This window comes from Silurus aristotelis (assembly GCF_946808225.1).
Source record: "Silurus aristotelis genome assembly, chromosome: 1".
NCBI lineage: Eukaryota > Metazoa > Chordata > Actinopteri > Siluriformes > Siluridae > Silurus > Silurus aristotelis.
In genome coordinates, this window is record NC_139574.1 from 31,887,523 (window position 1) to 31,914,719 (window position 27,197).

The 27,197-nt window shown below is 36.0% G+C and overlaps 2 protein-coding genes across 3 annotated transcripts; one reads left to right on the forward strand and one right to left on the reverse strand.

Moving 5' to 3' along the window:
• On the forward strand, window positions 1-9,439 carry trpv6 (transient receptor potential cation channel, subfamily V, member 6). 2 transcript variants are annotated; one of them, XM_083536783.1, is made up of 18 exons: window positions 1-306; window positions 605-744; window positions 1,235-1,389; window positions 1,673-1,770; window positions 1,864-1,986; window positions 2,111-2,251; window positions 2,363-2,461; window positions 3,137-3,312; window positions 4,180-4,326; window positions 4,464-4,543; window positions 5,280-5,415; window positions 5,982-6,068; window positions 6,324-6,400; window positions 6,528-6,693; window positions 7,923-7,989; window positions 8,112-8,380; window positions 8,471-8,577; window positions 8,873-9,439. In XM_083536783.1, the coding sequence occupies exons 3-18, from the start codon at window positions 1,259-1,261 to the stop codon at window positions 9,135-9,137; spliced, it is 2,169 nt and encodes a 722-aa protein (XP_083392909.1). In that variant the 5' UTR covers window positions 1-306; window positions 605-744; window positions 1,235-1,258; the 3' UTR covers window positions 9,138-9,439. The 2 variants fall into 2 exon arrangements, with proteins under 2 accessions (XP_083392909.1, XP_083392910.1); XM_083536784.1 differs by having other exon boundaries at window positions 8,779-8,918.
• On the reverse strand, window positions 9,242-26,659 carry LOC310730435 (macrophage mannose receptor 1-like). The gene is made up of 19 exons (XM_083549463.1): window positions 26,502-26,659; window positions 26,267-26,411; window positions 25,866-26,108; window positions 25,262-25,381; window positions 23,626-23,739; window positions 21,723-21,821; window positions 20,831-20,890; window positions 20,536-20,687; window positions 20,313-20,416; window positions 19,953-20,079; window positions 17,567-17,764; window positions 17,204-17,347; window positions 15,319-15,436; window positions 15,079-15,156; window positions 13,569-13,667; window positions 11,650-11,715; window positions 11,373-11,524; window positions 11,150-11,253; window positions 9,242-10,916 (listed from the first exon to the last, which is right to left on the reverse strand). Exons 2-19 carry the CDS (start codon window positions 26,367-26,369, stop codon window positions 10,784-10,786), a joined length of 2,214 nt encoding a protein of 737 aa, XP_083405589.1. The 5' UTR covers window positions 26,370-26,411; window positions 26,502-26,659; the 3' UTR covers window positions 9,242-10,783.
• Window positions 26,660-27,197: the final 538 nt, after the last annotated feature.

Genomic DNA, 27,197 nt, shown 5'->3' on the forward strand with positions numbered 1-27,197 from the left:
CTGGAATCCAGAGTCAACCCCCCTCACCTGGGCCTGAGCAGGACATTACACACTACACTGCCCTGAAGTAGCTTTTGAATGTTTGCTAGTGAAAGACTTACATGTTTGGTAATTTTGATAGTGTAACGTTTTTTTTTTAAACATCGCCTGGGAATGTGGTCTTTTCACAGGGAGCATAAAACTACAGAAAAGTCAGCCTTGGCTGCTTACAGATAAAAATTTCTCGGGACGAATATCTTAGCCATCATCAGCAGCCATTAAACGAGTTCTCCTGGTTTGCTGTGACGTTTAAACTTAGCCGCTTCGGTAAGTCTATGGTAATGTCCAACCATCTTTCATCCATATTTTATTTATAAGTTCAATAATTTCACTTTAAACGTCAAACTTTACCTTAGTCAAATGTGGTTTACTTGTTTTCAACACAAGTTGAGGGAATGTAGAAAGAGGATTAGCGGTGACTTAATTCTGGTAAGGCCTAGTTTAGATATTTCTCCACAACCTTCCCTCCTCTTAATGACCTGTGAATTTGTTCTTTTTCTCATCATTAGTCTCACACCCTCTCTTTTTCCTCTCCTCCTCTGTCACACCTCCTCTGGACCTAAAGCACAGCCTCTCTATAAAAACTGGTGACACATCACACACTGCTGTATATTGGGTATTGTCAAAGGAATCCCAGGACTTTACTTTACTGGGTTGTTTTCATTTTACAAGTGGTCATTGGTGGAATTTTAAACCTTGCGGAGGGTAAGTCTTTAAAGTTATGTTGCTTTATATTCAGTGTATTTTTTTAAATATTGGTTTGATATGATTTTATATAATTGATTTTAACACATGCACATGCACACACACTCACACACTAAAGGAAAATGAATATTACTTTAAATAATGTAGTATTACTTTGTAATGAATCAATTTTTTTAAAGAAAGTATATAATAAATATAAGAAATATATATATAATTTAAAAAATTAATAAAAATGAAATGAAGGTGATGGAAAATGTTTTGCTTGCAAAAATTTAAATCAGCATTTAACAAAAATTTATTAAAAATTTAATAAATAAAATAAGTGTCTGTGCATTTTTCAGCCAACTTCTCAGTAACGTTGCCACTGTCAGTTTGACTGAATTACAACATTAGAATTTCAATTTAGTTAGTTTACATTTCTTATGTATCAGAAACAAGCGTGTTGTTTAATAGCTCCTCTGTGTCATGCCCTGTATTGTCATCCTGTCAGACGACCCCCTTTCCCCTTAAGAACATGGCTCCAACTCTTTCACGGTCTGCCCCTGGGAATATAGTGCACTGGTGGAATCACATTAAATTCCGACTTCAGAACAGAAAGGGATGGGATGAAATGTTGGACGAGACGTTTCTTTACCAATCTAAAAGGTTTTGTTTTGTTTGCTTGTTTGTTACAACATTATAACAGCCAAAATAACCTCAAAGAACAATTAACATCATTATAGTTATGGTTGTGTAAGAAAAACAATACTATGAAATTAAAAATAATTATTAATACAATAATATTATGCATGCTATGGTTTTTTTTGCTTAACAAAAAAAAGAAAAGAAAACTAACTAATATAAACGTATCTGCTTATTGTTTAGTATAATTAAACCTGGCATGTATCAAGAACAAACCAAATTACATCTCTGCCTCTTTGTCCATCAGAGTAAATGAAATCCCCTTGTTTTATGCAACAAAGTCAAATAATGTGGGCTGCATTAAGAAACTGCTGGATTGTTCAACAACCAATATCTTTGAAAGAGGTGAGTTGCTGTTACACATGCAGTCTGTTTTGTGATATATTTATTAGTTTAAAGACTGTAAGTGTTTTTTTATTGTGTGCATGTATGTGTTAGGTGCACTAGGTGAAACTGCTTTGCACGTGGCTGTGATGAATGATAACTTTGAGGCCGCTGTGGCTTTAATGGATGGAGCACCAGAGCTCATCAATGAGCCAATGACCAGTGAACTGTATCAGGGTAAATGCACATTCCCACACATAACCATGTTAAAATAAAAACATCTAATAAATACATCTATTAAATCCTGATTGAATGTATTCTTGGAATTTTATTTAGTTGAAGTGGTGCTCGGTTCTTACAGGTATAACAGCTGTTCATATAGCTGTCATCAACCAGAACGTTAATCTGGTCCAGGAATTAGTCAACAGAGGGGCTGATGTCACAACTCCCAGAGCGACAGGTATCTACTTCAACAAAAGGAAAGGAGGACTACTTTATTATGGTAATAAGCAAAAGGAGAAAAATAAGTTCTAACAGAAAGGTCACTGAGTTTCCTATACACTTTATAATCTCAAGGGCAAAATGTTTATAGAAAAATGTCCTGTATTTTTAGGAGAGCACATCCTGGCCTTCGCTAGCTGTATTGGAAACGAGGAAATCATTTCCATGTTAATAAAGGCTGGTGCAAACATTCGGGCTCAGGACTCCCTTGGTAAGCAAAATATGATCCTAGGTTATTTTCCATGTTTTGTTTTGTTTTTATTGCAGACTACAGCACAATCAACAGAGGTGGTGAAAGATGTTTTTTTTTTTATTTAACAGGAGGTGCAAGTTTTCATTTAAATATTTATCATTCAAGTTACAATACTGAAAAATTTACTAGTTGTCTAAAAGTAAAAGTAAAAGCAAGATTTAGAAAAGATCTCTGACTAAAATCACACACTTATTTGACTTACTGATGGTTCTGGTTGTACTGATGTGTTGCTGACTGTAAGTAAGTGCCCTACTAACAAAGGAACTAATATACCTGGAAAAAAACATAAGTCTAACTAATGGTAGGTAAATAACAGCATTGGCTAGCATGGTCATAGCATAGTAGCTGAATGTTAATACAGCTAGCCATCACAATGTAAACTGTCTCAAAAAAATATGTCGTAGCTGATATGTTATTTGGGTATTTAATCCCATTCTGTTATGGTTAAAAAATATAAGGAATTTCAATCAACTACTTGATGCTAACAAGCCACTCTAGAAAATGGTCAAAAGTAATCTACAGATATGTTAAACAACAAACCTGTTTACAGTACATGAGCTACTAAACATATGCCACACATGTCAAATCAACTGTTCTCCAACTAGTCTCATTCCATTCCTTTCCCCTAAACAGGGAACACTATTCTGCACCTTTTGGTTCAGCAGCCCAATAAAATAATCGCATGTCAAGTAATGGACATACTGCTAACGCTGGATGCTGATCTGGACCCCACAATGCCGCTGGACATGGTGGCGAATTACAGAGGCCTCACACCTTTAAAGCTTGCTGCAAAGAAGGGGAATGTTGTGGTGAGAAACCTCATGCCTTAACCTTGTATTGCGCACAGCCCTCTTACATGCACTGACTGTCCACTGAACACCTGTACACCTGTACATCTATGCAGTTATCTAACAAGCCAATCATGTGGCAGAAGTACAATGCATCAAATGTACACAGGACAATAGTTAATGTTTACACAAAAATCAGAATGAAGATAAACTGTAATCTCTGTGACTTTAACCAGGGCAAGTTGGTTCCAGAGGGGCTAATTTGGGGAGCCCCTAGAGACCACACAGAATGGTGTGGAAAACTAAGGGCATCTTAGCATTCTGTTTAGAGTATTTTCATGTGAAAGAACTCACCCAAACTTGACAGTTGAAGATAAGATAAGACCTTTGTTTTTGTTTGTTTTAACTATCAAGTTTAGTGAGTCTATAACCAAAATAAATTCTTGTTCTTGGCTGTGACGAGATGTGGGCTTTAGTTCTTGTAGCTCATTCGCCTCAATGTTTGATGTTTGTGGATGCTAAGATGCTTTTTTTTTACACCACACTTGTAAAGAGTGCCGAATCTGGCTGGGTTTTTTTTTGTTTCGATCTCTCTAATCAATCAAATGTTTCCATATTTTTATTTTTTTTTCCAAATGAGTGTTGTGTGTAAAAATCCCAGGAGATCAACCCTTTATGGAATGCTCAAACCAACTCATCTGCTACAAACAGCAATGCTAGGATCAGTCACAGAGGTCACACTTTTTCATCATTCTTAATATTAATGATGATGATGATGTAATGTGAACATTTAGATTTCAATGTAAACATCCTAAAGCTCTTAGCTGACCTAGCGATGCCTTGTGAGAAGTATTTAGGAATGAGCAAATGTTCTTTCCTTATCACCAGGCTTTTCAGCACCTGGTGAATCGCAGACGCATCCTCCAGTGGAGTCTGGGATCTTTGAGCTCTTACCTCTACGAACTTAGTGAAATAGACTCCCATATGGACGATATCTCAGTGCTCACGCTTATTGTCTCCAGTCAAAAAAGGAAAGTAGGTGTTAAACTGTAAAATTAAATCAAAAGAGAAGAGAACTAGTCTTGTACTGTATTTTCTTGCACCTAAGACTTATTCCTAGCACTTTTATAAATTTTAACTCTTATATCTGTTCAATTTTATCTCTTGTACAGGCCAGAAAACTCCTAGAATTGACTCCGATCCAGCAGCTCATCAATCTCAAGTGGAATCTTTATGGGAAATACTATTTCAGGTAACAAATATATGGTATATAAATGGGAGCAAGAATAATTCATCTTTTATGGCAGATGCTCCACACAAAAAAAGAAGCAACCATTAATTATTCTGTTAGAAGACATTTATTTAGCATTTTAAAATAGAGTCTCTAGGTTTCAGGCCAGTAATTTGTAATGAAATGCATTTTTTGTCTTATAATGAAAATCAGTGGAACTTGTGAAAGATCGACTATAATGTAAGTGCTGGCAGGGTGTTTCACAAGATCAAAAGTAACAATAAACAAAAATAATGTATGACATGTTGTTCGTAAAAATGACTATAACTGCAACGTCTGCACTATCAATGAAATAATACATGGAGAAATGTGTAATTGGAAAAGATCCAACTGTAAGATGGCAACATCCCGATTATTATTGAAAGATTATTACAAATGAATTATTATTATTCATTATTCATTATTATTCAGTTATTATTCATTCTTTGCTCGATTAATCCTGTGTACCTGCAACATGTTTTATCCCACTACACACATGATATCGTTCATTACTGTAGTTTTTGTAGACGCTTTGCAGCGTTTCAGTGTATCAGAATTTGTCTGTGTCACTGGAAAAAAAATTTTGTGGTACATCAACATCATCTTATTACACTGATGTGGCAGATATATAAGGTTTTGTAAACATGGTGCCCACAGAGGCAGTGTACTGGTACTTGTAGCATGTTGGTTTTATATCACGGGAAATGCTGTCATGCAGGTTGTTGCTGCTGGTGTACTTGCTGTACATTGGGACGTTCACGTTGTGCTGTATGTACCGCCCTCTAAAGGATATACCTGAAAATTACACCAAAGCAGATAATGACCCAACCATCAAGATACAGAAAACTCTTAAGGTACCCATCTCTCTCTCTCTCTCTCTCTCTCTCTCTCTCTCTCTCTCTCTCTCTCTCTCTCTCTCTCTCTCTCTCTCTCTCTCTCTCTCTTTCTCTCTCTGGGAAAAACGGTAGTACGATTGCTGAAATATGAAGCTTTTAATGATGTTATCAACAAGTCACTGGTCAGGAAATTAGCACAAAAGAAAACAAACAAAAAAAAAAACAAGTAGGATAGTTCTCTCTTTGCTCTGTCGCTTCAGCATCAGGAGGCACAGATAACCAAATAATCAATAAAAATATATATTTCTTATTGTACACCCAGGCATGTGATACTTTTGTGTTTCAATTTAATATCAAATTGTTTTAATGGTCATGATTTAAGCTTTGCATACAGGAAGCCTATAATATATATATATATATATATATATATATATATATATATATATATATATATATATATATATATATATATATATATATATATATATACATATGCACATGCATGCTTTTCCCTTTTTCTTCTTGCATCTTCATTTTTCACATCACATCACATGATACGTGTCTGCGTGTATCTGTGTGTACAGGAGAGTTATGTGTCTTACGCAGATCACTTGCGGCTGGGTGGAGAGATCATCAGCGTAATAGGAGCTATCATTATTCTACTGCTGGAGGTACATACACAAATAATGAAACATATTTTCACAGACAGAATTGTTTCTACAATATTCTCATATAGTTTTAGTCAAAATAATATGCTTAATAATTTTGAAACAGTTGAGTTAGAAGATGAATCTTTGCTATATCTTTTAAATATTGTATTACTTAAACATTTATAATAATAATAATAATAATAATAATAATAATAATAATAATAATAATAATAATAGTCATTACAGTTGGGCAAATGCAAGTTATCTGATTATCAGATTCCAGATATCCTAAGAGTAGGAGCAAAGAGATATTTCGGTCAAACTGCACTTGGAGGCCCCTTTCATGTCACTCTGTAAGTCTGATTTGCTTCATAATGTCAATGATCCTGACACACTTACTCATCAAACCCACAACATTGTGTCTCACACACTCAGTACATACGAGCTGCTGATTTCTCTCATGTACATTTTGCTGTGTAGGGTCGCCTATGCTGTGCTGGTGGTGACACTATGTGTGGTGAGACTCACTGAGTTGCCTGGTGAGACTGGAATGATGGCTGTGTCTCTGGTATTGGGCTGGTGCAATGTCTTGTACTTTGCTCGAGGTTTTGAAATGCTCGGGCCTTATGTCATCGTGATCCAGAAGGTATGCAGAGCACTTTCACTTCTTAAACTCTCTCTTCCTCATTTCCATCTGTAAATTCGAAATATACTTTTTTTTTTATTTTGTTTTATAGTACAATGACTCATACAAAAGTGTCAGAAACCCATATTTTATTCACAATAGAACATAGAAAACATATCAAATATATACAGTGAGGAAATGTACCATTTTATTGGGAAATTTTTTTTCCTTATAAAAAATTGGAGTTGGAGTAACATTTTACAACTAATTAGGTTAACTGGCAGCAGATCAGTAACATTGCTGGGAATAAAATTAGTATCTTTCAGAAGTAAAGATGGGCAGAGGTTCACTAATCAGCAAAAAAAAATATTCTACAAATTGTGAAACAATTTCGGAATAGTGTTTCTCAACATAATTGTGAAAATTAAATCGACTGAGGCAAAGTGTAAAAATGTTTTGTGGACAGACAAATCATATTCTTTTTGGAAACCATGGGCTACATGTTCTCCGGACTAAAGATGAGAGGAACCATTCAGCTTATAATTAGTGATCAGTTCAAAAGCCTGCATTAATTATGGTATGGGAATGTTTAAGTGCTTTACAGGTTTTAGAGAAACATTTGTCCAGATGACACCTAGCATCTGGATGTTACAAGACTTTAACTGCAATAGCTGCATATTTCAGCAAGACCATGCTAAACTGCCTTCAGAATCTATTACAACAGCATGGCTTTGTTGTAGAAGAGTCTGAACTGGTCTGTCTGCAGTCCAGACCTTTCACCAAATTAAAACATTTGGCTCATCATGAAACGGAAAATATGACAAAGAAGACCCAGGACTGTTAGCAGCTAGAATCCTGTATCAGACATGAATGGAACAACATTCTTCTCCCGAAACTCCAGCAGCTGGTCTCCTCAGGTCCCAGATGTATACAGACTGTTGTGTAAAGAAGGGGATACTATGCTCTATTGTTACTCAAATATGGGTATAATTGCAAATAATTGCAATCTGTTTTTCTTAACGTTGCACAGTTTTTTAAATCGGGGTGTTAGTTTGATAGTATTATTAAGCTTAAACACTTAATTTTATATCAATATGTTACCATTAATTTTGTAAAGTTCAGTGAAAAAATTTTTTATTAAAGATTTTAGGACAAATTACAAGTATAAGTATGTTTTTAGTGCTTTAGTACTTGCAAACTGCACTGTTAGAAACCTGATGCCTATTTTTTCCACTATTTTAATTTTTTAGATTATATTTGGAGACCTAACCAAGTTCATGTGGCTGAGTGCCATTGCCCTCTTAGGATTCTCCACAGGTAAATTAAACTCTGAATACACAATAAAAACACTTTATTTGAATCCTGCAACTTTACATCCTTGACATTTTTCCAAAAGAAAAAATATCTTAACCTCCCATTTCTCCACATCTGCACTCCAGCTCAGTGGACTGTATACATGACTCAGGAGCCTCTGTCCGTACCAGCGATGCGCTCATACCCCATCACACTCTTCACCATGTTTGAGTTGACTGTGGGTCTGATCGATTTGCCAGTGGACCACACCATCCACACTCACCCTATTGTGTTTTTGGTCTCTTGCTGCTTCAGTGTGGTGTCACATCTTCTCCTTCTCAGCCTCCTCACAGCCATGATGAGTGACACACAGTGGAGGGTTGCACAAGAGCGAGATGAGCTCTGGAGGACCCAGGTGGGTATGGAAAATCCTAGATAGCTTTGAGGGATTGTTTGCTGTATTGTATTTAATAATTCTTTACAATCTACTGTGGGTCCTGTGTAGGTGGTAGCCACTATTCTGATGCTGGAACATCGCCTGCCAAGGTGTTTGTTTCCAAGGCTGGGCATGTGTGGTCTGAACTATGGCCTGGGAGACCGCTGGTACCTCCGGTAAGGAAGACAAGCATACTAGACAATAAAATGATGTTTATATTGTTATTATTCTAATTCCTATTGTTAACACAACAATAATTTTTATTAATATATAATATGATAATCTTCTAAGAATAACCATATTATCACATCATGACACTATGATAATCAATAATAATCATAATATTGTCATCCTTGTGTCTGTGTTGGTTTTCTCAGAGTTCTTCAGTTTCCTCCTATACAACAATTACAGAAGATGAAGAAGAAAGAATACATTTAACAATTATCTCTTCTGACACTGTATGTATTTCAGAGTGGAGGACCGCAATGACCAGTTTATGCAGAAGATCAGACGCTACGTTAACTTGTTTGCAAAAAATGACGATTTGGAAAATAAAGAGGAAAGTCCGAAAAGTGACACAACAAATGAAGCAGCGGACACAAAAGGCATACAGAACGACAGCTTAAATAGCAACAGGAAGTCACTTCTTTGCTGGCAGATTATCCGCAACAGCCTTCTGGGATTAGAGCTAGAGAATGACGAGAATTTGAACTCTCAAGAGATGAGACCTGTTTGAGAGATGTGTTGAAAGGATACAGATTTTGTACAAATTCTAATCATTTTATTATTTTATTGAGTGAATACTACTTTATGTTGACAAATCACATCACATAAAAAAACTGTGGGCTAGAAAGGGTTTATTACAAAAGTGAAAACAAAACAGTAGACTTTGAATCATTTTAAAGACAATGTCACTGCATATATTTAAAGGCAGCTAAATTGGTATATATTTAGTTTTATAATATATTCTGCAAGTAAGATTTTATTGAAATCAATGCAAGGTATAAGTGCAATTAAAAGAATTATAATTTACAAGTATAACAAGCACAGAGTCACTTTTAATGAATTTTCTTATTATTTCAATCATGAAATGTGTGTAGCATGTCTACTTAATTGTGCATCACAGAATGGGATATTTTCTTGTACTGGTTCTGTATGTGGCACTATTTATAAACTGCTTTTGTAAAAGGTAAGTGAAGGAGTAAAATGATATTAAAGGCAAACATAGCAGACTTATTTAATGGTTATGTTTGATCACTGTCCACTTTTAACCTTTCTGGCAGATGTACTTGTAGATCACATGATGGATATAAATACCAGTTGTTCAAGACAGTCCATGTAGCAATGCACAGGAGCCAATTATAAAACAAAAAACATAAAAACATACACACTTAAGTAGGAATATCTGTATTTATGCTTCCTACAGATACAAGTCAACTGTTTAGATAAATATCAAGTCAAACATTAGAAGTGGGTAGTAAAATAATGAAAGTTTATCCATAGTGTGATTGTTGGTGCTGATTTGAGTAAGTCTCTGAAACTTTCACACACAACTTGAGTTTGCACATAATTCAGTGAGCTGCAGTTTTGCCAGAAGAAACATCTAATGTGTAAAGAATGAGTTAAGTAAGATGTGATATTGAATTACCTTGAATTACAATTAGTATTATAAGTACAATAATTTTTAAATGAATTACATTTGTGGCAACAGATTTTTTTTAACAGGGTGTAATGATAACGTGTCCACAAACATTTATATAGCTATATAGTGTAGCATTAACATGTTCTTTGTAATGATATAAAGCATTCAATATTATATAATTTTATAGACATCTTCTGAAAAGGATTGGATGATAGTTTGGACTTAAGTGGGTTCTGTGTTGGTGGGAGTCACCAGTTATTTTAATCTGTACAATTTACAATTTTTTCATTATATTTCATTATATTTTAAGTAATGTAGTGAACAATCACATTTTATTCTATTTGAAATTAAATCACTGTAAAAACAATAATGGTTTTATATTATAAAGGGTTAGGGTTAGGATTATACATTCTACAAACTTTCTTAGTGCAAATATGGTTTATTAGGAATCAGTGCAAAATAATTCTGTACCAGTGCAGCTTATAAGCAGAAAAAAGTCAGTTTCAGTGAATGCACTTGTTTCATTTTCTCAGTCATGAAAAATACATAACATGTTTACTTGATTGTGCATCACAGAACTGGACTGTTTCATGTGTTGGTCCTGTGTTTATTGCTATTGCATTTGCATATTGCATGTGGACTGCATTTGTAAAAGGTAAGTAAAAGAGTAAAATGAAGATATTAATGGCAAACATACATAACAGATATATTTGATTGTTATGTTTGATCTTTTTCCACTTCTAATATTTCTGGCAGATGTACTGGGAGATTGCATGACAGGGGTATGATTGCCAGTTGCTTGAGTTTGTCCTTCCATGTAGCAGTGCACAGTGGTCTTTAGGCTTTTCGAGTCGATTACTGGTGGCCCAGAAGCTGCCAATAAAAAAAGTATTCAGATACAAAAGCACATACACCGACTTGCCACTGTATTAGGAATACCTGTACCCCTGCTTCCTTATTCAATTATTAATTTACTCAATCACAGCACATCAGCTATGATGGTGTTATTAAATACCTATTACTGCTGGGATAAGAAACACTTCACTTACCAAAACTAGCAAACAGCCTGCCTGCATATGGTGAAAAACTAAGCACTGATGACTCACCTCATAGTTAGTGTGGTATTGTCAATCCATATCCACTGTTGTTTTGTTTCTGCATAATGAAGCCCAATCCAGAACAGCAGACCTCGACGCATACTTAGATATGCCTACATTAATAAAGGCAGAATTTGTAACAGTAAGATATACACCATATTCTGTCATAACAGCAAAGTACTTTAATAGTGATACACATTTTTGTTTTCCTTATTGAGAGGTTGATTATTACCTGCACTGTTTCATTGTGGACAACAGCCAGGTCTCCACCCCGTTCCTGACACGCCTTTCTGCTCTCCTGCCAGTTTAGACGCTCCTTGGATTTGAAGTAGCAGGAGTTCTCAATTTTTAACCAGCCCCTCCCACAGTGAAAGCACTGATACCCTGACAAAAATAAAGATAAATAATTCACAAAAAACAGGGTAACTGAACCTCATTAAATAAAGAAATGACTAAAAATAAAGACCATTTAAAGTGATTGTGAATATCAAGACGTGATAATGTTTGACCTTGGTTTCGGGGGTAATCGATCTGCACAGGGACATCAGACATCTGGATGGACTGACATTCTTGTACTGAAGTATGGGCATGAGGAGAACAGATTATTTCACAAAATATGAATTTTTCTTTCAAACGTATTATTTATAAATACATATTATTTATACATACATAAATATGTATGTTTAATTCATCTAGTGGCAAGAACCTTAACTCACTCCCTAATAAAATGCAAACAAAAAACTGCAGACAAATACTTTTCAACTGTTCTACTATGATGTGAATGGAAATAAAAATGGTGTAGGGGTAATCCTGAGGGTAGAGTACAGTAAGAGTGTAGTGGAGAGAACTTGCAAAATAGCAGGGTGTTCAAATACTCTTCAATGCTCTAACTGAGGGAAGGAGGTTGTTCCCCAAAATCTCGCAATACATGGCCCCGGTCATCCTCTCCTTAATACAGTGCAGTCGCCCTGTCCCATGTGCAGAAAAACACCCCCAAAGCATGATGCTACCACCCCCATGCTTCACAGTAGGGATGGTGTTCTTGGGATGGTACTCATCATTCTTCTTCCTCCAAACACGTTTAGTGGCATTATGACCCAAAAGTTCTATTTTGGTCTCATCTGACCACATGACTTTCTCCCATGACTTCTCTGGATCATCCAAATGGTCATTGGCAAACATAAGACGTGCCTGGACATGTGCTGGTTTAAGCAGGGGAACCTTCCGTGCCATGCATGATTTCAAACCATGACGTCTTAGTGTATTACCAACAGTAACCTTGGAAACGGTGGTCCCAGCTCTTTTCAGGTCATTAACCAGCTCCTCTCGTGTAGTTCTGGGCTGATTTCTCACCTTCCTTAGGATCATTGAGACCCCACGAGGTGAGATCTTGCATGGAGCCCCAGTCCGAGGAAGATTGACAGTCATGTTTAGCTTCTTCAATTTTCTAATTATTGCTCCAACAGTGGACCGTTTTTCACCAAGCTGCTTGGCAATTTCCCCGTAGCCCTTTCCAGCCTTGTGGAGGTGTACAATTTTGTCTCTAGTGTCTTTGGACAGCTCTTTGGTCTTGGCCATGTTAGTAGTTGGATTCTTACCGATTGTATGGGGTGGACAGGTGTCTTTATGCAGCTAACGACCTCAAACAGGTGCATCTAATTTAGGATAATAAATGTAGTGGAGGTGGACATTTTAAAGGCAGACTAACAGGTCTTTGAGGGTCAGAAGATTCTATTCAAATCTTCAATGAGAATGAATGCCATTACTAAAGCAAGAAACATACACAATTTAATAACTCCACAATGTAGCCACAGCTGCCCCACCTGCATACATAATCTCTAGCAGAAGCATTCATATTAGCCTCATAAATATGGGATTTCAATGCATTTTTCTGAAGTTTTCTGCATTTTTCAGCGCAGTTTTGCTGGGGATTTGAAATTAATTTAAATTGTGTTTTTGTGCAAATTCTACAGAAAAAAAATCGTAAAAGTATAAATAGTTCGTGAAAAAGATAAACAACTGTTTTAAACTGTTTTGACTTATCTTTCTTTACAATGTCCTTTTTCTTGAAAAGTCAGTATAGTACATGTCCTTTTCTTAAAATAATCAGTTTTTTAATGTGCTTTTCTTTACTTGAATGTGGTTGGATGTCAGGGCCAGCAAAGCCTTCTCTGGCTTTGTCATTGAAAAGGTTCATTCTTTATTAGTTCATGATAAGTGCATGCCTTTATTTATTATTAGTATACTTTTAAGTAAATATTCAGTATTCAGGTATTAGTGCATAATTATTTATTTACGGTTATTGTACTGTATTCCTGTATTAAGTGAAGGCTGGTGGAGGTCGTTTTTAATGTAACACCAGCACTAGTCTAGTGCCAGTAACAAGCAGTAACAAGCATTAATCTATAACCATTATGACTGTACTTACACTTTATGGCCAAAGCAAGAACCATAGCCAGTAAGATTAATGAGAGAATAATGAAAACAGCAGAAATCCTCTGGTACAGACGAACTTGCCTGTAAACATCTAAACATAACCAGGAATAAACAGTTAGTTAAAACGTATGGCATGTAGAAACATCTCAATCCAGTCGTTGTACGGAATTAGTTTACATACTTCATCGGTAAAATAGATTCCTACTTGATTTGTTTCCCGAGACAGACAAAAGTCAATGTATAAATGTATAAATGTTTTAAATATTTTTAAACCTTCAATGGATCAGAACACAAAGAGTGGATGCTAAATTATTTAGCATCATATTTTTTAAATAAATAATGAATTTGGTCTGTCATCCTCCAAAAAGGAAATATCATATCAAAATGATCACAATAAAAGTCAATTATTTGACTCATGCTATGCAATACGGACAAAAGTTTATGGACTCCTGACCATTAGCTTCGTATGGGATATTTTTTAATATCCCATTCCACATTTAGTCCTCATTTGCTCTTATAATAACCTCCTTTGTTCAGTGCAGATGTACCACTAGATTTTGGAGCATGTCATTAGTAACATCATGTACTGATGTTGGGTGTTGCGGCTAATTGTTGGATGTTGAGGTTTTATTAGTTTACTTGAATAGATTGCAGAGTGATGCATCACAGCACAAAATTATTTGAAACAATCATAACAAAATTACATCTAAATGTTATAGCATGCCGCCCAAAAGCACAAGTGGCCCCTTCATTTCTTTTTTGGAGAGGAAATATTTATACATTCCCACTTTGTCCCATGTGTTCGTGATCTATTGACACCACCCATTTCCTGGAATTGTTTCCTCAATGAGTCCATGTTTCTTGTTACATAACACTATTATAAGGTAACTTAAACTTAAATTAACAACTAAATGTAAACTCTTTTTAGTTTGTGAATATTTTCAAAGTATTTGCATCATTTTAAGTGTTTACTTAGCCTTTAAAAAAAATTTTTTTAAATCAGATCTAATAAAGACTTTTATTGATTGATTTATTTTAAATTTAACATGATGTACACATTTTATGAATGTATTATATTTATTCATTTTCAAGAAAGAAAGAAAGAAAGAAAGAAAGAAAGAAAGAAAGAAAGAAAGAAAGAAAGAAAGAAAGAAAGAAAGAAAGAAAGAACTGTGTCCGTATTTGAAAGTCTGAATTACTCATTAGGGATAAACATAAAGATATTTATAAATTAATTTATATTAACACATATTATCACAATATATTCTTATTTTCTAAATGAAGGTCTCTATGAATAAAATTGAAAATGAATAAATTTAATAAACCTCAAATATTCTGATACTTTTATACATTTATTTATTTAGACATAGAAAATATGGTAAGCAAAAACTGAAATGTACCTATATTAAATATAATATAATATATTTAACATTATGTAAAATATGTTTTTTACCAGCCTTTGAACTGTGTCAGTTGATAAGAATATAAATTAAAGTGATTACCTTCATCTTCTTTTAAATTCTCCAGTTTGTTGTATTCATAAGTCTCTTCTTTTTTTGCCTCTACTGGTTTCTCAGCTTCTAGGAAATTTGGATGAAAATTTTGGGCACATTAACACATTCAGGAATCATATTCAATCAGTAGGTTTATCCATCATCAAATAATCTGTAAAATGCTGTAAAATCCAAATTGTCTTTATTACCCTTCTCTTCCCTTTTTTCCTTTATTTTTTGCATTCTTACCATCTTGTTCTTCTCCTGGAATAAGCTCTTTCATCTCCACCATAGTCATTTTCCTTGCATCCACGGTCTCTCGCGTTCTGCACTGATCTTGTTTCGTTTTCGTTGTACATAAACAATGTTAAAAAACATTGTAATCAGTCTTCAGTCCCTAAGTTGTTTTAAATCCAGTCCATTACTTCACACATCCTCCACAACTCAGCCAATTCTTTCCTACTTTCACTACTTCATTGTTCTTCTACTACTGACCTAAGTTTCGAAATTACACTGTTTATTTTACTCTTAAAATTGTCAAGTTTCCAAATATAAAGGGAGGGGGGGATGTTTTGCAATAGGAAATGCTTTGTGGATGGAATAAGTGGGGAATAAACTGATTGGTTCAAGCTGACAGAACAGCTACAGATAAATAACCACAAATAACCACTCGTACAATTACAGTTACCAAACATTTGAAGACTGGAAAAACATTGCCTGGTCTGATGAATATGGATTTCTACTGAATTAAAAAGTGGTAAAGTCAGAATTTGGCACCACAGTCCATGTTGTTGCTGGTGAGAATGTTTTCTTGGCACACTTTTCGAAGGATCTGGGAGAATTCTTTGATCGTGCTTCCATTTTTCGCCACAAATTGCCAACACTGGACCCCTTCTCCTTATCCCCCAGTCCCTAAATGCAGGGCTTAGCCTTTCGAGCCACAATGCTCCAACCCCACACCATACAAATCATTTGCAACCTTTCATAAAGAAGGTCACACATATAATAATCATTACAAAATTACCTGAATTTAAGCATGTACACATATATTGTATATTAAACTTTCATAATTTTGCAGCCCCCAACTGGTTGCACTCTAGGTGATCATCTAGAAACTGTGTCTCAACCCCTGTCTCAACAGGGTGTCTGCTGCTTTGTTCAACTGGCCCAGGATGTAAGCTGCTTTTAAGGAGAGGAGCTTCCCCTGGGACCACAGGAGGATCTGGGCATGAGCGCAGACCCCCTTGATGGTCTGGGAGAAAATGCTTCAATGCTAGAAGCATGGCCAGCATCTCTAGGCAATTAATGTGCCATAGTATATGGGGCCCTTCCTATAGACCTTGGGCACTAATGACCGCTTCTCACCCCATGAGGGATGCATCCGTCCTGAATGTGTGATGCGACGTGCAGGAAGGGGCCTCTCCCAGCAAGGGGCCTCAAGACAGAACCCCGGGATCTCTCCAAACATCTAAGGCACGTAGCCATTGCCACATAACCTTGATCGTACATAGGCGGTTGCCATTCCGCGAAAACCCATGTGTCCTGAGCCACCACTTAAGGGGTCTCATGTACTGGATGCAACTGCCATGAGCCCTAGCAGATTCTGGAACTGCTTGACCATGAGTGGCTGTCCTCCTTTGACCTTCCTGATGGCCGTAAGGCAAACAAACCTCAGGAACTTCCTGTGAAAAGAAAGGATAGATACATGAAAGTATGCATCCTTTAGATCCACCATGACAAACCAGTCCTTCGATCTGATCTGAAGCACAACCTGCTTGAGGGTCAAAATCCTGAACCTGTCTCATAAGTGAGCGGTTCAGCTGATAAAGATCTTAGATAGGACGCAACCCACCGTCCTTTTTAAAAACTAAAGAGTACAGGCTGTAAAACCTGGACTTTCTGACTGATGGAGGGACCAAGACTCCATCCCCAGGAGAGTGTGTACTTTTCATTTCAAGACCAGAGCCTTGGTCCCCACCAAAGTGGAAAGAACCCCGTCAAAGCGGGGCGGTCGAGACCTGATTTGAATTGAATAGCCTCTCTCTACAGTGTGCAGGACCCACTAAAATACGTCTGGCAGAGCTTCCCAGGCTTCCAGGTAGTCCTTTAAGGGTATCAGTCTCTAGAGACTGACCGCTGGTATGCCTAGAGCCAGAACAACACCCTGATGCAGCCCTAGGAGCCTCAAAGGAGGCGGCAAGTTCTCCTGGACCACTATGAGACCGGATGGAAACCGAGGAGGAGGCTCGTTGAAGCTGGCCATGCCCTGAAGCACATTCTGTGGCAGGGTTACCAGACCAGGTTCTTGAGGGTGCGAGTAATGCGGTGCAGCGCACCCTTACTGTCAAATCCCCAGAACATCCTATGTCAGGAAGCCCTCCTATTAAAAATGACAGTCCTCAGATCTGCCACTTCCAAAGGAAGTTGCTAGGTTGCTCTCCGTCCAGGACCTGGACACCTCAGTCTGCACATTGGGAAAGAACGGGAGACCCCTGACGTGGATGTTGTGATGCTGGTGGCTGAAAGTGCTCGTCAAGCTGACTGGATGGAGGGGCTCTCTGCTCATCGCCGGCCAAGCTAAATCAATCTTGGCAATGGCATGAGTCACAACCTCCATGAGATTCTCGACCTTGGTGTCACAAAGGGCACCCCCCCTCTCCCCCTCAGAGGAAGAGAGGCGGAGCTGCATGCCCTTCTTACAGAGGAAGAAACCGCTGAACAGCATGCATCTCAAGCCCATCTAGAAACTCTCTGCAAGGTCCATCTGCGACCCCCAAGAACTGCCATGTCGCTCTGCCTCGGCAAGAGAGGGGCCAGAACTCCGAAAAGTGAGGGCACCCTTCGCAAAGAGTGCCCAACGGGAGCAGAGCAGTTAAATGGACATGCGAGCTCAGTGCTCGCAGTCGGCTCCCTCGAGAACTGATTTAGCATGCTCTGCTCCCAAGCAAGCCGCACAAAAGCTATGCATATCCATATATATGATGTACGTATATTTTTATCACAAATTTACAGATCTCTTAGAGGCTTATATACGATCTAAAACACTTATAAAGAACAACTTATTCATTTTTATCAACACTTTATCTGTGTAAAGCTGCTTTGAGACACTGTACATTGTTAAAAGTGCTAGACAAATAAAAATTGAATTGAATTAAATTAAATTAAACTAAATTATTTGCTTTCTTAAAATTTTTAATTAAAGTTTTATAAATTTGCTATCAAATCGTTTAAATATAAAGGTTACTCTGAAGTTACTCTGTGTTTGAAAGTCTTCATTTTAGTTAAAGTGTATGGAAACTGTAATTCTATGGCGCTTCAAAATTTGTGGCAACTGATTAAGAAAAATCACACATGGGTGTGATGATCGGGTGTCCACAAACCTTTGGCCATATAGTGTAACATTAACGTGTTCTTAGTAATGTTATGTAGCATTCAGTACTTCATAGTAAATAAGCAAGCGATAATTAGAGGTGTAGAAGTTGTAAATGGAGCTCCATCTCCGTCACTCCATCAAGTGATTTGCAAAAACAGCACTGTGCTATAAGCCGAAGATTCTCCGATGGTAAGTATGGGATAATATGTACTTTTTATATCAGCTCAAGGTCATGTGATTGAGTGTGACGGCCCGCTACACATAAATAAACTCTGCAATAAACACTCACGATGGAATTACCAATTGGGCATCAATGCTATTTTTAAGAACATGTAGGACTCCAAGTCAGCAGTATCAACTAAAGATGCCTTTACCAGCAGCAAATCCAGTTTTTATGCCTCATATAAGTATAAATAATGTTTCAAACAGAAAGGAGCTATTGAAGAAAAACCTCAGACATTTGATTCTATCCATCACTTATTGGCAGAGGCATAGCGAAACTGCAATTTCCTTCAGACAGCTTTGATAGGGCTGCATATAGTTCTGTTTCATGTAAGATGATTGTTCGAGTAAACTGTGAGCTCTGTGTTGGTGCTAGCCGCCAACACCAGTCAGATGTAAAAACACTGGATCGCATCATATTTTTAAGGTTAGGCATATGTTGTGAGAACTATGGCCTGAGAGAACACAAGCATGGCTAATACATATTATAATCATGACCATATCTCACACACCATGTTTTATGCAGTTCATTATTGCATGAGAATGGACACTTCACAGTTCATTTGGCACTATTTATTTCAGAGTTTCACCAGTTTATGCAGGATCAGATGTTTTGTCAAAATGTGATGACTCAGACAAGAAAGGGGAATTGAGAGAAACAACCAAAAATCCAGAATACATAAAAAGCATGCAGAATGCAGAAGTGCTTTCCTGGCAAATTTGTCACCACAGCCTTCTAAGTTTAAAGTATTTGGCTTGTTAATAGAGGAAATCTCATTGAAATGAAACGTGTTGGAAGTGATTTTATTATATTTCATTATATTTTAAGTAAATACAACTTCATGAAGAACAATCACATTTTATTCTATTTGAAATTGAATCACTGTAAAAACAATGGTTTTATATAATAAAGGCAGTTACATAGGTATACGTTAAGTTTAATACATTCTGCAAACTTTTTTTTTTGGTTTAATAGAAATCAGTGCAAAATAATTCTGTAGCATTTTAACTAAAAGCAGTGCAGCTTATAAGCAGAAAAAAGTCAGTTTCAGTGAATGCACTTGTTTCATTTTCTCAGTCATGAAAAATACATAACATGTTTACTTGATTGTGCATCACAGAACTGGACTGTTTCATGTGTTGGTCCTGTGTTTATTGCTATTGCATTTGCATATTGCATGTGGACTGCATTTGTAAAAGGTAAGTAAAAGAGTAAAATGAAGATATTAATGGCAAACATACATAACAGATATATGTGATTATGTTTTAACTTTTTCCACTTCTAATATTTCTGGCAGATGTACTGGGAGATTGCATGACAGGGGTATGATTGCCAGTTGCTTGAGTTTGTCCTTCCATGTAGCAGTGCACAGTGGTCTTTAGGCTTTTCGAGTCGATTACTGGTGGCCCAGAAGCTGCCAATAAAAAAAGTATTCAGATACAAAAGCACATACACCGACTTGCCACTGTATTAGGAATACCTGTACCCCTGCTTCCTTATTCAATTATTAATTTACTCAATCACAGCACATCAGCTATGATGGTGTTATTAAATACCTATTACTGCTGGGATAAGAAACACTTCACTTACCAAAACTAGCAAACAGCCTGCCTGCATATGGTGAAAAACTAAGCACTGATGACTCACCTCATAGTTAGTGTGGTATTGTCAATCCATATCCACTGTTGTTTTGTTTCTGCATAACGAAGCCCAATCCAGAACAGCAGACCTCGACGCAAACTTAGATATGCCTACATTAATAAAGGCAGAATTTGTAACAGTAAGATATACACCATATTCTGTCATAACAGCAAAGTACTTTAATAGTGATACACATTTCTGTTTTTCCGATTAAGAGGTTGATTATTACCTGCACTGTTTCATTGTGGACAACAGCCAGGTCTCCACCCCGTTCCTGACACGCCTTTCTGCTCTCCTGCCAGTTTAGACGCTCCTTGGATTTGAAGTAGCAGGAGTTCTCAATTTTTAACCAGCCCCTCCCACAGCGAGAGCACTGATACTCTGCAGAGAAACAGCAGCTTTGAATACACCACTCACACATAACAAAAATAAATATAAAGAATTCACACCAATGATAAAACAGGGTAAGTGAACCTCAGATCATTTAAAGTGATTGTGAATGTTAGGGTGTGATAGTGTTTTACTTGGGATGTTATCAGATGTCCCCACAGGCACTGCACAGTTGCTGGACTCACATTCATGTGCTGAGGTTCAGGGCAACAAGAGAACAGATTATAGAACAAAGTATGACTGTTTGTAAACAGAAAATTTATTATTAATAGCTACATATGGCAGCTTTTTGCCAAGTACTATTACAGACAATCTGATATAATTAAACAACAAATGTTTGTTTAATTTAGTAACTATCTATCTATCTATATATATATATATATATATATATATATATATATATATATATATATATATATATATATATATATATATATATATTTGAAGTCATCATAGAGACTAGTTATGGCATGTTTTTTGCTATGCTAAAAATATTTATACTAGTATAAGTATAAAGTTAATTCCTGATATATATGCAGTGATATTTTGCATCTAAATGCCTGGGTAACAAAATCATGTTCTGTGCTGTACAATGTTGTCTCGTGTGCGCTATCTTGTGGTAAAGGCAAAAAATTAAAAATGTTCGAAAGAGGTGCAAAATGGCAAACAAAACCGATAGCAAATCTTTTGCAACCTGGAAAGCTGGGGGTTTCATTGATGTTTTTCGTTTGTTTGTTTGTTTGTTTGTTGTTTGCACTTTACTGAAAAAAAAAAAATTAAGACGTGCCTGGGTTTGTAGATCACATGATGCATGCTAGTGATGCAGTTTATATTATACATTACATTTCTTAAAAAAATGTTTAAAGAGCTGTTCAATCATCACCAAAAATGTGTGTTATTTGTTCAAATTTGACACTCCTCACACTCAACAGTATGAAAAAAGAAAGAGCCAGCCTCATTTATTACACCAGCACTAGTTTGGTGACAATGAGTCATTAGCATGCTAAGTTCTAAGGGTGTACTTACACTTTATAACCAAAGCAAAAACCACAGCCAGTAAGATTATTGAAAGAATGGCAAGAACAACGGAAATCCTCTTGTACAGACGAACTTGCCTGTGAACTTCTAAACATAAACAGAAATACAGAAAAACCATTATTGCAACCCACGACATGTAAAAACATCTTAAGCTAGTATATGTGTAATTTCTAGTGATAATGCACAGTTTTGCACCGAGCCTGAGTCTTGACTTTATTGCTGGATGAAATCCCTACTCTAAAACAGGAATTAAATGCTGATGGTGGTCAGCCATTTGAATAAATATTCTCTTTAAGATTAAAGAAGCTGTTGAGACATAATGATTAGAAATATATTTGTGGTAAAACAGCAAGAGACTTTAAATCGAAAGACCCCAATATCATGTTGCATAGAAAAAGTCTGTTGTAGAAAAAGACTGGTGTACTTTAGAAAATAAAGCAAGGACTATGATAGAAAATACTGAAGCAACACCTTAAGACATCAGGCAGAAAGTTAAAACTTAGTCACAACGAACTTTGTAACGAAATGGCTTAAAGACAACAACGTGTTGGAGTGTTGGAGTGACTATTAAAAAATATAAATCATTAACCTGAATCTAATAGAGATTGTGGGTTTAAATGAAAAGTGTGCTTCAACAAACCTTAGTGATTTACATGTTTACACACACCTAAACTACATGTTTATAACACACACACACACACACACACACACACACACACACACACAAACACACAGGTGATAAATCTCCAGGTTAGAATCTCAGAATATTTCTTCATGACTCTCTGCTCTTCTCTTTATCCAACGCTCGCAACATTGGGGTAACTATGGACGGTCAACTGCCCTTCTCCACACATCTTACTAAAGTGACTCGTTATTGTCGATTCCTGCTCTACAACATCAGAAGGATTTAACCATTTCTGTCCACACAGGCTGCTCAAGTGCTTGTTCAGTCTCTTGTCATTTCAAGACTGGGCCTCTCTGCTGGCAGGTCTTCCCCTGAATGCTATTGATCCAAAATTCCGTGTCAAGTCTTCTTCAAGCTTGAGTCATCAAAATGTAGAAAAATAGAAAGTGAGATGGGGTGACTGAAACCGAAAGCATGAAAGACAGAAAGAGTGTGAGAGAGAGAGAGAGAGAGAGAGAGAGAGAGAGAGAGAGAGAGAGAGAGAGAGAGAGAGAGAGAGAGAGAGAGAGAAACTGAGAGAGGAAAAAGAAAGAACTGTAATGCGTGCTGGACCTGCTTGGATCTGTTTTAACTGCACACATTTTTCAATTAAAATTAAGAATTTAAAAGCACTGTGGTATAAATAAATATATACACATATAAAATGGTAGAGATGCTCAGTAAGAAGAAAATGAACCTAGTCATTAGTTTCATTGCTACAGTTGTAAAGTACTTCTGCTATATTGTGAATTATAGGCCCATCAGAGTCAGCTTATTATTTCTAATTCAGGGTGTGTTCCTTTCTTCTGCCCAGTGATTATGACCTACCACAACCCTCATCAAGGATAAAGCGTGTTTACTCAAAAGTTCAAAGTTCTATTTGATTTTAAACAAAGACAAACTGCTTCTAAAATGAAAGTGGAAAACCCCCAAACATAGAGTATGCATAGTTTCAAGTAGTTATGCTATGAGTTATTATGGGCAACAGAAAATACAAACAGTGCTTATGACTCATGAGGTCTCAACACCTTCCACCGCACATATTATTATTTGACAGCTATATGATTATAAGTTATAATCATTTTGGTTATATGTCCCCTATTCAACCAATTACCTTATATAGCCAACTTTCTTATATTAGACCTGATCCCACAATATTAATGTGTAAACTGTATGTGCCACGTTAAACCTTCTGCTATAAGAAGTACAGATGCATTTAAACATTACCTTTAGTTTGTTTTAGAGTGGAACTGGCTACCGCAGACATATAAATGTCCTCAGATGGATCTTTTAGTTTGCAGTACACATCTTCTTCTTTTTCTTTTTCTTCCTCTTTTCCAGCTTTTATGGGAAGAAGAAATAATGACCAAGTGGATTCAATATGAGAAACTTATTTCAAAATAGCTGACAAAAATATTTTCATTATTATTAAAAAAAGTTTCAACTTTTTTTGTTTTTGCCTGAACTGATTACCCTTCATTCAAAATCTTGACACTTTAATTAGTAGAAACAAACTAATAGTATATGAATTATTTTGTTTTGCGTGTACAAACTCCATGACATTTCAGAAAAACATGCCGTTTCTCTGTACTCTGACTGAAGTACATTTGAATGTGTATGAACTGAATTTGTTAAATGAGAAACTGTCACAAGGCCACAATCGTAACCATAAGCGCATTTGGAGAGAGTTTGCATGGAGTAAGGGTTCTCTCACTGTGTGTGTGACAATAGAAAACTATTCCCCTAAAGAGTAATAATGCACAGAAGAATAGAGCACTGAACTGCATCAATTATGAAAACATACCCTATATGGACAAATTTCTACTCTTTTAGCTGTATGTGGTTCTTCCCCAAACTCTTAACACAAAGTTGAAGGCACACAATAGTTAGGATGTCTTTGGATGCAATATCATTAAAAATTTCCCTTCACTTGCACTTGAACTAACTAACATGATTTACGTGGGTTGGAATGGATCTTTCTGCTATAGAGCTCTGATCTCAACCCTGTTAAACACCTTTGTTATAAATTGGAATGCTGAGTGCAGCTCAGCTTATTATAACAGCAAAATGAAACTTAAAGTGAAATGAGATGTTCAAAAAGCACATATGAATCTTATGGTCAGGTGTCCACAAACTTTCGTCTAAATAGTATATTTCTCGAAAATCAGTATTTTTTTTTTCTTTTGATACTTAAGTCCTTTTGTACTTTTGTAATTGAATTAAAGTCAAAATTGCAAGTCATTGCAAATAATTGTCAGTTATTAAACAGTTGAAAACTTTAAACTATGATGGAACTGTAAAGATTGGGCATTTGGGGTCACTCGGATGGGGATGTGCTCCCTTTTGAGTCTGGTTCCTCTTAAGGTTTCTTCCCAAATACCATCTCAGCAAATTTTCTGGCCAGTGTCGCCAGTGGCTTGCTCATTCCACCATATCATACAGCTTAGCATGGTGCAGTGTTTTTGTGAATTTTACATTCATTTAAAACAACAGTTTATGCCACACAGACTTTATGCACACATTTGCTGTAACACTCAGAGTGGATGGGGAGTTTTTGAAATTACAATATGAATGTGGAAAGGGCTTTTCTCAACTTCTGCAACTATGGTATGAACACAATTCTTTAGTTTAGCATTAGTTATATACCACCCTGAGTTTTATATTAACATGCTGTATTTGTTGCACCATGCATCTCGAAAAGAAGAAACAACTCAATTGCACTGTTGACCGATGCATATCTTTCCTACAGTTTTGCTTATTTTAGTTTTTATACTTTTGAATGTTATTAATTATCATTTTATATATTAAATACAACAATTTAATGGTGAATCAGCCATTTTTCATAGTTAAGTAAAGGCATTACCTTTTTTGCGTTTGCTCATGGAAGAAGTAACTGGAGCATTATATATATCTTCTGTTGGAGTCTGCAATTTGCTGTACAGAGATTCTTCTTCAGTTATTTCTTTTTCCTTTTTCTCAGCTTCTAGGAAAGAAAAAGGGTGACCAAGTGGTGTAAATATAAAAAAACTGGACCGAAAGAAAATCATGCACAAGAAAAAAGATTACAAACTTTTCTTCTTTCCATTCTGCCTTTCTTAGAATCCTCATCTTTGCTTTCAAACTAAACTTTTGAGTATCTGTTATGCCCAATTTACTGTGTACTGTCATATAATCGTATTCTGCACATGTATTATATATATATATATATATATATATATATATATATATATATATATATATATATATATATATATATATATATATATATATATATATATAGTGTGTGTGTGTGTGTGTGACTGGGATTCAGACTCACATGTATATATATTGTACACATTGTATAAATTATGATTGTTATGATTATTAAAGTGCATGGAATCGTCTTTCTGTCACACAAATGAACTATGAATTCTCTGTTTATTTTTCAGACTTATTATTATTTGTGCTTAAATGATTTAAAGTGTTACCTTCTTTGCTTTTGGAAGTAGAGGGCATAACAGGATTATAAATATCTTCTGTTGGAGTCTGCAGCTTGCAGTAGACACTCGTTTCCTCTTCTTTTTTATCCTTATTTTCTTCTTTCTTTTCTTGTTCTTTTTTTCCTTCATTTTCTTTGTCTTCTTTTATTTCATCTTTCTCTTTTTCTTCTTTTTTGATTTCTTCTTTTTTCTCTTTTTCCTCTTTTTTTTCGTCTGCCGCTTTCTCTGCTTCTAGGGAATAAAAACATAGATGACAATATAGACATACAAACTCTGAGCATTTTTGTCTAATTTGCAATCACCAACTGATCATTTGAAAAAAAAAAAAAAAAAAATAATAATAATAATAAATTAAAAATAAATTAAAAATTAGGTTTTCTTAATTGTACCTTTTTTTTCCTCTATTTTGCCTTTCTCTGCATCCTTATTGTCTTTTACTTCTGCTGGAAGGAGCTCTTTCATCTCCACCTCAGTCCCTTTCTCAGCATCCATGGTCTTTCTCTTTGAGTGCTGATCTTGTTTTGTTTTCTTGACCTAAAACACACAATGCATGTCAGAAAAAAGAGAGACAAAAAGGAACTTACATAACAAAATCCAACGTTACTCTGGTATAAAAAACAATACCTCAGAATCACTGTACGAAGAAACTCACCAAGCCTTAAGTGATAAGCCCTAGTTTATGGTCATCTGGTGTCTTGCATGCTTCACACTTCCTCATTACACTTCACACTATTAACACAACACAGCCACTTCTCTTTCTTTCACACACCACACTTTAGCTTGAAAAAAAAAAGCATCGTCACTCCTTCTTCTAAGAACTAAGATGTATTGCAATTACTGTGTACGTATTGCAATTACTGAGCGACAGTCTCTATTACAGGAAGAGAGGCCAAAACTTTACCAAAACCAGCTGACCTCTGTCAACAGCATACATTTGCTTCAAGACAATCTATGTATAAGCAAATTGGTTTGTGCAAACATTCTAATACCTGAATATATCTATGGCAAGCATTTTGTGCTGACTTCCTCTAGATTAAACATGTAAGTGTGAATGTGCACACACACATGCACAGACACAAGCACGCACACACACACATACACACATTTTTGTTCTATTTTGTTTTGCGTAATTTGTATTATCAAATGTATAGACATCTTCACTCTTGTGATATAATTTTGTGATTAAATCAAATCGACAGCCGTACACTTCTTCACCTTTGAGGTTTTGCATGATTTGCAGAAGCACTCCACAGTAAAGTTCTAAAAATGTTCTGAGGTCAGGTGTTTTCAGGTGTAGTGAACGGAAACTATTTATTTGTT